This window comes from Clarias gariepinus, chromosome 12, assembly GCF_024256425.1.
Source record: "Clarias gariepinus isolate MV-2021 ecotype Netherlands chromosome 12, CGAR_prim_01v2, whole genome shotgun sequence".
Taxonomy (NCBI): domain Eukaryota; kingdom Metazoa; phylum Chordata; class Actinopteri; order Siluriformes; family Clariidae; genus Clarias; species Clarias gariepinus.
This window is the reverse complement of record NC_071111.1, coordinates 4,426,307-4,440,710: the sequence shown is the minus strand read 5'-3', so window position 1 is coordinate 4,440,710 and position 14,404 is coordinate 4,426,307. Positions and strand designations below refer to the sequence as shown.

The 14,404-nt window shown below is 40.3% G+C and overlaps 1 protein-coding gene across 2 annotated transcripts in view; it reads left to right on the top strand.

Annotated features, from left to right (window-relative positions):
- ppfia2 (PTPRF interacting protein alpha 2) overlaps positions 1 to 14,404 on the top strand; it is a 72,484-nt gene that overhangs the window by 43,625 nt on the left and 14,455 nt on the right. For both annotated transcript variants that reach the window (XM_053508319.1, XM_053508318.1), the window contains exons 14-20: positions 276 to 493; positions 2,362 to 2,587; positions 4,240 to 4,269; positions 4,488 to 4,615; positions 6,582 to 6,757; positions 6,866 to 6,953; positions 13,294 to 13,375. In XM_053508319.1, the coding sequence (XP_053364294.1) occupies positions 276 to 493; positions 2,362 to 2,587; positions 4,240 to 4,269; positions 4,488 to 4,615; positions 6,582 to 6,757; positions 6,866 to 6,953; positions 13,294 to 13,375 (948 nt within the window). The remainder of the gene's footprint in view (positions 1 to 275; positions 494 to 2,361; positions 2,588 to 4,239; positions 4,270 to 4,487; positions 4,616 to 6,581; positions 6,758 to 6,865; positions 6,954 to 13,293; positions 13,376 to 14,404) is intronic.

Sequence of the window (14,404 nt, the reverse complement as noted above, 5' to 3'; positions counted from 1 at the left end):
AACATTTGCCGCAGATGGCTAAATTTGATGTAGATAAAAAAAAGGCAAACATTAACAGTCCCAATGTGTGTGTAAGACAGAATTATTAAGATCAATGTTTTTCTTCATATACGTTGATAAAATATCCTGTACAGCTAAATTTAATTTAGAACTCAGATTTTAAGGGTTTCATTATGTAAATCATTATTTATTTATTTTTTACTATATTTTAGAAGATTAACAATTGGATAACGTAAGGTTTATACGACATAATAATCTTCTCCGTGCTGCTTTAGGCGAAGTCTCTCGGCGAACACGAGTGGCGCTCGCAGCAGCTCGGCTTGTTGGGCTCGCACCCTTTTGAAAGCGATACCGAGATGTCCGACATCGACGATGACGACCGTGAGACGTTGTTCAGCTCCATGGATTTGCTCTCGCCCAGCGGACATTCAGACGCTCAGACCCTCGCCATGATGCTGCAGGAGCAACTCGACGCCATCAACAAAGAGATACGGTCAGCTAAGACTTTTTACTGTGTGATGTGTCCTGATTGGCTAAGAGACATGACGGATGTTATATGACTTTGTTATTGTTCAGTGTATAGCTAGATAGTTCTTCAGTATTTAGGTGGTACTGGGCAAAACCAAATTAAACGCTGTTTAAAAGTTAGCAGTTGGTTCATTCATGAAACTTGGACATACAGTGGGGCAAAAAAGTATTTAGTCAGCCACTAATTGTAAAGGTTTTCCACTTAAAAAGATGAGAGGCCTGTAATTTTTATCGTAGGTATACCTCAACTATGAGAGACAAAATAAGAAAAAAAATCCAGAAAATCACATTGTAGGATTTTTAAAGAATTTATTTGCAAATTATGGTGGAAAATAAGTATTAAGTCAAAAACATCTTAATTCTTTGTTATGTACTCTGTTGGCAATGACGGAGGTCAAACGTTTTCTCTCCACAAGGTTTTCACACACTGTTGAAGGTATTTTGGCCCGTTCCTCCATGCAGATCTCCTCTAGAGCAGTGATGTTTCGGGGCTCTCGCTGGGCAACACGGACTTTCAACTCCCTCCAAAAATAGGGTTGAGATCTGGAGACTGGCTAGACCACTCCAGGACCTTGAAATGCTTCTTACGAAGCCACTCCTTCGTTATCCGGGCGGTGTGTTTGGAATCATTGTTATGCTGAAAGACCAAGTTTCATCTTCAATGCCCCTGCTGATGGAAGAAGGTTTTCACTCAAAATCTTACGATAAATGGGCATATTCATTTTTTCCTTTACACGGATCAATCGTCCTGGTTTTGACAAAGCTTCTTACCTTACTATTGTAGATTCAGTCTTCACAGACTGGTGCAGGTCTACAAGAAGAAAAGGGAGACACTTTCAGTTTGGTTTTAAACATAGCCAATGCTTTTTTTTTTTTACACTTTCTTTAAATAAAATTTACCTTGTGGAAATATGTAACTTATTACTGGTTCCAGTTAATTTAAGCTTAAAAAAATTAAAAGAGGGCAGGGCTGTAAATATGTTTCTAAAAAAAAATTATGAACTAGATTCCATTGGCGCTGTTGAGGTTGGCTGCAGTCACAACTGCTCTTTGAATTTTAACTAACAATTCTATGTTTAAAAAATGCCTAATGTAACTAGTTACTATTATCTTTTCAGCCCCAGTAGCGCCGCCCACAAAGCAATATATGGTATATATATACTTCCTGGAAAATACCACCAATGTTTTGTTTCCAAAATCACACCAATAATTAACTGACCCCCGCGAATACAGAATAAAGTGGTATAGACGATGAGACTTTAAACATACAGTACAAAACGTCCAAATGCTTAAAATGGTGGGAGCACTGATGCTTAGCAACTGGGAAATACAGACCAGTGCCTAGCTAAATCCTGAGGGAATTTACAGTATCTATTTTAGCATGTAGCCATAGTCTTTTCTGTGAACAGTGAACAGTGGACTGACAATGTTACACTGAGAACATCTCAGGAGCATCGACGTTTACTCCAGATGTGATGGAGGAATGCCAATGAAAGATTTTGTATGGCTAAAATCCTGATTTCGCTAGCTAGCATGTAGTCATTTGATCTTTTCAGTGGAAAAAGTGATAAAAAAGATGAGTCAGGAACTTTACAGGAACATCAATATTTACCTTTGATCTCTCAGAAGATTGCTAATTGAAGGTTGTGAATGGGAGAAATAAAATTGTGATTTAGCTAACTACTGTAGCATGAAGCCAATTAAAGCTGCTTTGGATATCAACATTTCCTTTATCTATGCCTATAGAATAAAATATAATGGAAAAGAATCGAAGAAAATGAAAAGTGCTTTCTGTGTGTGTGTGTGTGTGTGTGTGTGTGTGTGTGTGTCCAGGCTGATTCAGGAGGAGAAGGAGTGCACAGAGCAGCGGGCGGAGGAGATTGAGCATCGTGTAGCCAGTGTGAGTTTGGAGGGACTGAATCTGGCGCGTTCGCTCATCACCGCCTCGGCTACGGCGTCATCGCTCGCGTCATCATCTCCACCCAGCGGGCACTTATCCCCCAAACACACACCCCGCAGCCCTGCCCGGGACATGGAGCGCATGGGGGTCATGACACTGGTACACACACGCGCGCACGCACACACACACACACACACACACATGCACACACACACACACACACACACACAGATATCATTCATGTTCTTTCTTATGCCCATCAATTTACCTGTCTTGTTTTATTTTTCTGCTTATTTCTAGCTCTTTATCATTCTGTCTCTTCTTTATCATATTTCCCTTTTTTCCTTTCCTTTTTCTTCTTCCATTTTTTTGTCTTTTCTTTTATCAGATTATCTTGGCTTCTTCTTTCTCGTTTCTCTTCTTATTTCTGCTTCGCTTTCTGATTTGTGTCATTTTTTTCACAGACTTTTCTATGATTGTACTCAGCTATTAACCAGACATAAAGGAAAATAAAGGAAAGCACAATCGAGTGTAAGGTCGTGACTCAGAGAACACCACCACAGACCTGAGATAAGGTCTTGTGAAAAAAAAAAAAGTGTTTTTTGTTTAGAAAATAAGGGAAAAAGGTGAATTAAGGAAAAATGAAGAAATAATGAGAAACAGGAAAAGAGACAGGATGAGCATGTGTGCGTTGAAAGCAGTATCCAGCCGACTGGCGAGTGGTGGCACAGTGGAATAGTGGGCCCGAGAAAGAAGCAGCTCTCGCACACTCTTCAGCAGCATGTGCCAGTGGCAGGCGGTATTTAGAAGCGACTAAGCCGGCGTGGCTGTCGCGGTCCAGTAGTGGCAGCAGTGATCCAGAATCCAGGGCCTCATGGCCATTCCATACATGCGGCATTGGCATGTCCAGCATCAACAGCAAAGCTGGCTCGGGTGTCACCGTCCTGTTGCTGCGGTAGCAATCCCAATTTGGAGCCTTTATTTCAAGGCAGCGCCCGTTTTCCTTTTGGCAACCAGGTTTCAATGACTGGCCATAAACGTAAGCGAAAGTGCTTTGCCAGTAGCGCAGTCCTCCAGCAGCTGACCCATGACAGGCTGCTGAACGGCAATGTACAACCCACACCTTTAAAGTCCACAAAGCACATGGCAGGGCCCTCAGAGCATGCCACTCTTTCTTCTGACTCCCAACTCCTGAACTAAGCTCCAGACCTCCCTCTGATTAAGCAAAGGAAGCCAGAGGTCCTTTGGCGTTAACTCACGCCAGCCGTGCCATATTTAGTGACCTCGCCGCTTCACACACCTGCTGATGGGGAGGCCGCAAATCAAATGAGGTAATTGGAGTGAGCAAGAAGAGGAAAAAAGTTTGGGCCCATTACTGGAGGACCCATGACACAAGGATATAAACAAAACCGTGGGATAAAAAAGCTCATAAATAAATCAAATGCCCTATTTGGACAGGATTAGTTTTGCATGTAGGGATGGGATAATTGTCGATAGATAGAGTTAATTATTTGTTATGTGTACCTTACGGCACAGTGGAATGATTTTATTTTGTATCCCAGTTAGGGAGCTGGGTTAGAGTGGATGAACAATGCACAGGGGACGATTGGCATGCTGGAGCTCGAATCCCGATCTTCCGATCAGTAACCTAGAGCCTTAACCATTTGCCAAATGGAACTGGATACTACTAAAGTCAGGAGAAAACCAGCAGGACAATCAATAAACAAACAAACAAGCAAATAATTAAACAAATTGAGTGTGTGATTCTGTGCTATAACGTGACTCTTCTTCCTGTCCTCTCTGTGTTGCAGCCTAGTGACCTGAGGAAACACCGGAGAAAGGTACTACTTTATTTTTTAGAATGCTCCACCTGCTCTGCTCTAATCTACTGTTTATTTATAATTTTACTCTATTTGTGTGTTAGTGTGTGTGGGTTTGAGAGAGAGTGAGATACATACTCTATCCTGCTCTTCTATCTGCTGTCTTATTATTCTTAGACTGAATATTTATAATGAGATGTATGTAAGAGATTTTTTGCGCGCGCACGTGTGTGTACCAGATCGCAGCAGTTGATGAGGACGGCCGAGAGGACAAAGCCACCATAAAGTGTGAGACATCTCCTCCACCAACACCTCGTCAAGTCCGCATGACACACACACTGCCCGCTTCCTCTCATAACGATGCACGGTGAGTGTCTCCCACACACACACACACACACACACACACACACACACACACACACACACACACATATATTTCCATAAAAACTGTTGTACAGTGGGTATTGGAAAGAATAGGAAAAAAGGCAGAATAACTGAATAACCCCTAAAAATTACTTGTAAATGCCCCTTGAGCAAGGCCCTTAACCCCCAACTGCTCAGATGTGTAATGAGATAAAAATGTAAGTCGCTCTGGATAAGAGCGTCTGCCAAATGCGGAAATGTAATGAAATGTAAGGCAAAGAAAACAATGAAAATAAGTGAACCAAGAACTTATAGAACTGATTAGAAAGAAATAGGCACTAAGGGAACTAGGGACAAAGGCAACGATGAACAAGTGGAATTAGTAACTATAAATTGAGGAAAACAGGTAACAACTTAAATTAGGATCGTAAAGTACTACCAACTAATAGAGCTAAAGTAGCAACAAAGGGAAATAGGAACTATAAATTAAAAGGAAATAGAAACTAAGAGGACATAGAAGCTAAGGGAACTTCCAACAAATAACTCTGGAAAAGACTAAAGAGTAATTGATGAATTAATTTTTTCTTAATACTTTTTAAAAAATATTCTGTTAAAACTTAACATTCTGTTACTACTTTCATCACATTATTCAGACAATTTATGTAATCCATGAGCCAGACAGCAGTCATTACCAGTCCCTTAGAGTGTGTGTGTGTGAAAGTCGTCTTACAAGCCCCGCCCCCGATAACCCGCCCCAGTCTGTTATTCCTCCTGTTATACTTCTATCGCACCTATGCGGTTTAACTATGTGGGGGCCGACACACAGAAAGATGGAACCCTCGCGGTGAATCATAATGAACCGTACTTATGGCCACCGCGTGAAACCACATAGATGAGATCAGGATATTAGTAGTTAACAGATTATGGGCTGAACTTCACTGAGTGATGACGGTAGAATAATTATAAAGGTCTCGACTAAAACAACATGCATGAGGAATCACAAAGGAGTTTTCATTAAACTAGTTTCATCGAACTAGTTACTTTTATCAGAAAGTAACGCTTTAATGTAACTAATTACTTTTTAATGACAGTAATTTTGTAATGTAATTAGTTACTTTAAAAAGTAACGTCCCCCAAAACTGCCCAGTACAAACTAGAACTTAACAGATTTGTGATTTAAGGAAAATGGGAACTTATAACTAATATGAATAAAACACTGCAGAACTAAAAGCTAAATGAAACTAACAAGGAGGAACTGAAAATCTGGTATTAGGGGGCTAAGGGGACTAGAAACCTAGTAGAACTAGGAACTCAGGAAATCTGATGGAACTAGGAACAAGGAAAATTGTAGAAGAGTATATATTTGACTTTGAAGGGTACTATAAACCACAGGAACCAGGAACTAAAGTTATAGCAACTAAGAGAAGGAGGAACTAAGAGAACTTAGGGAAATTCGGAAATAGAAACTAAAATGATAGCAGCCTAATGGTACATAAACAAACTAACAACCAGGAACAAATAAAACTGGGAATTGGGCAGTAAGGAGACATTGCTTGTCATGTGACTTTCTATGACTTTTAAAAATATCATCCCACAAATTCATAATTTGCAGTATTCATTTATAATACAATGTACCACTTTCCAGTTGTGGAGGAATATAAGTAAATAATTGGTTTTAGGCACATAATGAAGATCTGTATGAACAACACACAAAGAAATTTTGGAAACTTTTCTGCCTTTCATAAGTATTTTATATTCATTTATCTGACTGTATGACCCCATTGGCAGCTATTTTTAAAAAACCTATGACATTGTATCCACTAGGGTTGATAAATTCAAGACATCAATTGGCTAGTTTGGGAGCTCCTAACCTAAGGGATACATTGGAGAAAGAATCAGAGTTGACATAATGTTGACACATATCTTGATGGATGTAACATTAAAGTATGTATTGTGGTTGTGTTGTGTAGTCTAGCCGCAGCGTTAGAGGCTGATGCAGCTCTGAGTAGTGTAGCCAGCAGTCAGGACTCGCTCCATAAACAACCAAAGAAGAAAGGCATCAAATCGTCCATCGGCCGCTTGTTTGGCAAAAAGGAGAAAGGACGACTGGTACACATGGGGAAAGAGATGATGGGACCAGGACCAGGTACACCACACAAATACTATCACATGAATATCCCATTGTGTTGAATATATTATATTCAACAAAAGAGGACCAGCCAATGACATATCTATATCATATTGTCCACAATAGGTGTTTCAGATGTGGAATTGCTTGCTCAGGAAATTGGTGTGGGGAAACTGGGCACTCAGGCTGAGAAGGACCGCCGCATAAAGAAGAAGTAAGTGTTTTAACTCCTTAGAGTTATTACAAGGTTTAGTTGTTAAGAGACCACAACAATTAAAAACTACAGAAACCATGCAACTAGGAACTGGTAAAACCATGGAGAACCCATGGCACGGAGAGAACTACTGTATAGTACATTGGTAACTGGGGGAGAATAGAAATTAGGGGATGCATGGATGACACTGGGAACTAAGAGGACAGTATGAACTAGAAAGGCACCACAAACTTTGAGACATTGGGAACTTAGAAGATTCTGGAGGACAGTAAGGATGATATTGTAACGAGGAGGATACCAGGGAGACAGTGCCAAGTGCAAGGATTCCAAAATAAGGATGATGCTGGAAAATAATACGGCATGAGCAATTAGGGAACAATGAAGGATCTAGATGCAGTTGTAACTATGGCAACACTACTCAGTAGACATATACAGATGTGAAGAGATCACTGAAAATTATGGAGTAACTGAGAACTTTGTACACTCAAGAAACCAGGGAGACAGGACATTGAGGCCTTGGGGGACACTGAGAGCTTACAAGACATTGAGATCTAGGAGGACACTGGAAACTTAGGGACTCTGAAAGCTTTAGAGAATGTAAAAACTAGGAGCACAGTAAGAACTGAGGGACATCAGGAACTGAGAAATGCAGTGGGATCAACACTGGAATGTATGAAATGTATTGGAACACTGAAAACTAGGAATCTGTGGCCCTGTTGGCACCTTAAGATGCACCCTGATCGGATTGTAAGTGGTCAGCACAAAGTATGGGTGTGAACGTCAAATGCGTCTTGAAGACACGTTGCGATTCAGTCAGTCAAACCACATTTAGAGGTGGTGACACATATGGTCAAATCACATTTGTAGTGTAAATCCATCTTGATGCATTCTGGACAATAATAAAGGATCAACTAATTGACTGCATAATTACACTAGGCATAAAAAACTATAATTATTATGAGGCTGTTTAGACATAAACGCAGGACAAGTGTGAACAGGCCTGTGAGAGCTAGAGGACTCTGGGAACCATACACTGGGAATACTGGGAAACAACATCTGGAATATTGGAAACTAGTGGGAGGTTGGAACCATGCAGGCACCACAGTCTAGTCAGACAACAGGAACTAATGGAATACTGCAAACTAGAAGGATATTTGGCATTGGGTAGGATATTTGAACCTGAGGCCAATGGGACTTTGGTGGAATATTGGAAACTATTTGGACCCTAAGAACACCAAATACATTGTGAAATTGTCACCAAGTTGAAACACCAAAATTAAAAAAACATCATTACCTATGAGGGAACAAGGAACTTGTAAAATACTAGAAACTTAGAGAACATAGGGATCTGGAAACAATGAAGAAGTCAAAGCCAGGAAAATAAGAAAACCCTAAAAATGTGATTTCCCGAGCTTAGAGTCTTTTCTGCTCTACCACACCCACTTCAATCAAGGAAAGGCTGTTAAATAGTTAGATTAGTTAAATCAAGTGTGGTGTAGGCTGAGAAGGCTTAAAATGAGAAAGGCAGTAGTCCTCCAGGAGCACTGCTGAGATTCACTGCACTATGGAACATTAATAATTAGGAACAAGGCAGGTACTGGGAACTAAGAGTACACTAGAAACTAGGGAACTTGCAAATGAAAAGGAAATGCTGGGATCTAGAGAATATTACACCGATCGGTTTACCACTAGGGGCCAGCAGAGTCTAGTGGACAAATAGTGAACTGCAAGGACCAGGGTCTAGGTAGACTATAGATCAGTTTTAGTATTAAAACCCAGCAATAAATTGGCACTTTAGGTTATAGGTGAGCCTAGAAACACAGAATGTATTAGAGGTTAGAATGTATGAAGGTTTACAATAACATCTGCAGTGTGTTGTTCTCTCCACAGCAGGAAAACCGAGTGTGCACTGGTCCGTGCGTTGCTGCTGCATGTTAGCAACGTGTCCACTGTGTCCATGCTAATGACCTGACTTTCTTTTTCCGCTTGTTTTCCCATCATGATGTTTGCGTTGGACGACTGTTCTGTTTATTACGGCATACGTTCATTTTGCATGCTGTATGAACACAGAAGAGATGTTAAGAACAGGGCATCATGCACCCATTAATAACACACACCCACACTTGTTCCGTGCTAATTCTTCAACAACAATGAATGATACAATAGCCAAGATCATTTTATCTAGTTTAAACTTGCTAGTTTAGTCAGTAAAAGACAACTGCGACTCTATGATTAGCCGGTTTGCTCTACTGTTACTCTAGTGTAGTGCTTATAGTTTTACTCTAATGCTAGTTTGTGTTTTAGCTTGTCTCACTATATAGTTTGTTAGTGTTTAGTATGTTATGAGAGGTAATGGGTTACTGTGCATAACTGTAATGAGTGATACCGAGTTTACTACTTGGATTTTAGTCTTCAGTTTGCTTTGGTGCTAGCTTGTGTTTACTTAAATGCTAAATTTATGTACTCGGTCAGTTAATCCAGTGGTAGTCTGCATAATATAGACATGGTTTTGGTTTTAGTTGATTGCTAATTTGTGTTATAGCCAGTTCTCTATAGTCTTAGCTTGGGTTTTAATCAGTCTCTATAAATGCTAATTTATTGGTATTTGTATATTTTGCTTTCTGTAATTGTAGCTATTTACAATATTTTAATGTTTATCCCTTACATTTTTTCTACTTATAATTAGGGATGGGAATAACCAGGGATCTCCCGATACAATATTATCACGATACCTAGGTGCCGATTCGATCTGTATTGCGATTCTGTAAGTATCACGATTTTACAAATATCCCATTTCAATATTAACATTTTTTTGTTACAGTTCAAAACAAACTTGGCAAATAATTTGCTTGTAGGATGTTGTGCTGCTTGAGAATGTGTGAATAGTTTTGAGTGCACCACCTGTAGGATTATAGAGGAACTGCAGCAATTTACCATATGAAAAGCAAACATGTATATATTTAAAATTAATTAAAAAAAATATATTTTAGTCTGAATGCACGAATTACCACACGAAAGAATCGTGATACATAACTGAATCGATTTTCCCCCCTTTATCTCTACTTATACTTTCTAATATTTGAAATGCTATTTTCTACTCTGTTTTCTACATAAAATTAGTATGTTTTATTTAAAATAATTTACTTTAAAATACCACAGAGCTTTAAAAACAATAGAGGGCTCGTGTGTTAGACTGGGCATGATGCCCTCCGCTATCAACGATAAAAATAAACCAACATTGATACCTAAAATAATCAGGATTTAAAGCTAATGTGCTGTACATACAGTATGCTCAGTAGCAGACTTTTAATTTTGTTCTCCATCACTCTCTCTCTTTCTCTCTCTCTATCTCTCATTCTCTTTATTTCTCGTCTTCTCATCAGCGGGTAAGTTTGGTTTGCGTTGCTGAGACTTTGCTGCATTTTTACAGTCTGTCTCGTGCTTGTGTGATATGTGTGTGCGTGTGTGTATGCGTGTGTGTCTATCTGTGAGGGCTCGGACCTGATCTCTGTCCATCTGCTGTCTACACTTCCCCCCTACGCCCTACCGCCTTTTCTCTCACGCGAATGTACATGTGACTCTTCCCTTCTGCAGTACTGTAGAAGATGCATCTCTGCCTGGAAACTGAGTTTGTGTGAATGTGCGTGCGTGTGTGTGTGTGTGTGTGTGTGTGTGTGCGTAAGACTAAACAGCCTGCCATGCTGAGGCCTTCCTCCCGATGTGTGTATCAGTGTGCATCGTGTGCTGGATTGCAATAACCAGGTGCCATCTCTGGTTATGGATCGTCAGCTCTTTGGGTTGCGTGACGTTTTTTTTTTTTTTTTTGTGTGTATGATTTTTGTCATAACTCGCTCTCTCTCTCCCTCCAGCATCAGCTTGTTTGGAGGAAACAAAACACTCATTACATGACACACTCAAACTGAACATTCCATATCAGACATGTAAAGATAAGGACCGGGTCACGGCACCATCGTTCTTGAATACAGCTTTGAAGGGGCTTTTTATCTAAATGAATTATGACAAAGGTCAAATGAATTAAGGTTTTTGTTTAGCCAGTTTATAAACCTGATCGTCAGACATCATCACAATAATTTAGCACCTTACAGAAAATATGTCTGACCAATATACTGGTAGAGCTGAAAGAAATTTTATTGGTATTTTGTAAACTTGTGCATGATCACGCTGTCCCATTAAGCTTGGGTACATCTTACATGGGATCCATCTCTAATGAATTTCATTATTTTCCCCAATTTCTTCTAAAAATACTAATAATATATGCCTGGATACTTAGCGAAGGGTGAGTCAAGAATTCCCTGCACCCTGAATTTGTTTAAATGATCTTTTAAAAAAAGACAAATGCATAATTTTTCAACATAGTCCTCTTGCTGCTTAATACACTTTGTCTGTCAACAAGCTTCTGTATTTCCTCATTATAAAATGTTTAGTCTGAGCTGCGAGACATGAATGCACCGCTGTCTTCACTTCTTCATCAGAAGTGAATCTTTGTCCTCGTAGGGCTGCTTTCAGGGGACCAAACAAGTGAAAAGGCAGAAGTGTGACATGTATTGTCATTTACTGGCACGACGCCCTTGAAAGCTTTAGCTCTTCAATAAGCGTCTCTTTGTAATGAGCACTGTTGATTGTTGGAGCTTTTTCCTGGTATTGTCCCAATACTTCTGGCCCTCAAGAATATCAGAAACCTGTAAACTTTATTGTATTTTCCAGCTGATGGTTGACTTTTTAACTAAGTAACGATTCTCTTCAAGAAACTTTTACCTTCTTAGAGGATCGCTTGGCAGATATCCAGGTGCATTTGTTTATGCTCTTCCGTGAGTTGTTTCAGCACCATATACACTGCATGCTGCTCTTCTTTCGTGCAAATCACAAGTGAGGCGTCCAATTTTGCACTGTTACAAATGAACTGATGTAAGACGTTCACACCTGCACAGCTGTAACTGGGTAGACAGTAGCCTTAAACGGAAAGCGCTGATACGACAGTGCAGCCAACAGAAGCTAACAGAATATAACTGGAGTGCGGATAGTTTTTGACTCACCCTCGTACTTAGAAGAGGTGCTAGAAGAGGTGTGGTTTCACGAGTCACATCGAAAACATCTTCTGGATCAGCTGGTCCATATAAAGATACCAAGGGCTTGGACTTCTTCTGGCATTGAACAGGTCCAGCTGGGGCCTCAGCTGTGGGGAACTGGTCTACAAACATAGACAGGAAGTTTGGATCCCCCCAGCAGCGCCCCCCCCCCCCCCCCCCCCCCCATTTACCCCATGATGTATTCAAGTGTCCTTACTTTGCACTGCAAGCAATGTTTGCATTACTAATTCATCTCCTGAGGAAGAAACATCAAGCACATTCACTTACCAACTGTCCACTCAGTGTTAACTTTCTGTCAGCTATCTAATGTGGGACAGTTGGACAAAAATGTTAAGCGAGCTAACAGTTTAGCTCAAGGGACACTAGCAAGACTACAGACTTTTGTCTTTGTAGTTGTTACAGTAAGAATTGTTAATAATAATAATAATAATAAAATTCTAGCAGTTAGCATGGTAGTCCTGATTAACAGTTATCATGTCTTGCTAGTTTCCATTTATTTAAGCATCTTTGTCCAAACTCTGTGAATGACTGTATCTTAATGCCTGTTGTTCATTAGCCAAGTGCCTGCAGGTTGCTTTGACTGTTTCCCTGGGAAAGTTTTTATATTTTACTAATTCTTAGGTTGGATTTTAGCCTACAAACAGTTTAATAATAATAGCATCCCAGGTTACTGGTTAGCAAGGACATAAAACAGCATGCTTACTTTTTTTATTAGCTTGATTAATGAGGTTTTAAGACATGAATGACAGCTAGCTAACATGCAACGTTAGTAACGGGGTATGAAATTAAATTGTTGCTATGTTTCTTAGCATGATGTAAAATCCCTGTGTTAGTCCTAATGATTACCACTGCAATGTTGAGTCAGTTTCCATGAGATGTCTGTCTAAAAATAATTGGAAAAACCCTCCATGATGTCACAGATTTTCTGAAATGCAGTTTTGAAGCTCAACAATGGGAGCTCTGGTAGTCGCTATCTTGGCAGGAGCTAACTAAATGCGAGAGGCATTTAGGCATTTAGAAATAAAGAGATGTTTCGAAGCTTAGCAGAAATGTGTGTTAGTTCTTATCAGAGGACGGGAAGCAGGGTAGGTCTGGGTGCTAATGATAAGAGAGATAAATAATCTCTCAGTTTGTCTGTTTGAGTGCAGATGAAGTCTCCTCATTCTTTGGCCCACTTCCTCCCTCTTTTCATCCCTCCCTCTCTCCTCCATTTATCTATCTGTTTTCTCTAGGCATGAGTTACTTGAGGAGGCGAGGAGGAAAGGATTGCCTTTCGCACAGTGGGATGGTCCTACTGTTGTTGCATGGCTGGAGGTAAGTATTTCCCTCATAAACCAAAATAGCTTTCCACAACATGGACTCAGGCTTTGTTCCAGTCCTGCTTTTAAAGTGCCTGTCTGCTGCAGAATACTGAGTACAGCTGGGGCAATCTGAGGGGAAAATAATCTAATATCAAATCTGATCACAATCGAATGGTATGGTTTTAAATGAAATGAGAATGAAGTGATGCATTTCAAAGTCTACACGGATGCCTCTTTACTTATGTGTTTGCCCTTGGATATTCTGATTGTTTAATTATTTTGTCAGTTTGGTGACTAAAGTCTGATTGGTTATAGCCATATTTAGGATGGACACTTAGGTCTGATTGGTTACAGCGGTATTAGAGATGGACACTGAGGTCTGATTGGTTACAGCAGTATTAGAGATGGACATTGAGGTCTGATTGGTTACAGCAGTATTAAAGATGGACACTGAGGTCTGATTGGTTACAGCGGTATTAGAGACGGACAGTGAGGTCCGATTGGTTTCGTGGTATTAGAGATGGACGCTGAGGTCCGATTGGTTACAGCAGTATTAGAGATGGACACTGAGGTCCGATTGGTTACAGCAGTATTAGAGATGGACACTGAGGTCCGATTGGTTATAGCGGTATTAGAGATGGACACTGAGGTCCGATTGGTTACAGCAGTATTAGAGATGGACACTGAGGTCCGATTGGTTACAGCAGTATTAGAGATAGACGCTGAGGTCTGATTGGTTAGCGGTATTAGAGATGGACGCTGAGGTCTGATTGGTTACAGCGGTATTAGAGATGGACACTGAGGTCTGATTGGTTACAGCAGTATTAGAGATGGACGCTGAGGTCCGATTGGTTACAGCAGTATTAGAGATGGACACTGAGGTCTGATTGGTTACAGCAGTATTAGAGATGGACACTGAGGTCCGATTGGTTACAGCAGTATTAGAGATGGACACTGAGGTCTGATTGATTATAGCCATATTTAAGATGGACACTGAGGTCTGATTGGTTACAGCAGTATTAGAGATGGACACTGAGGTCTG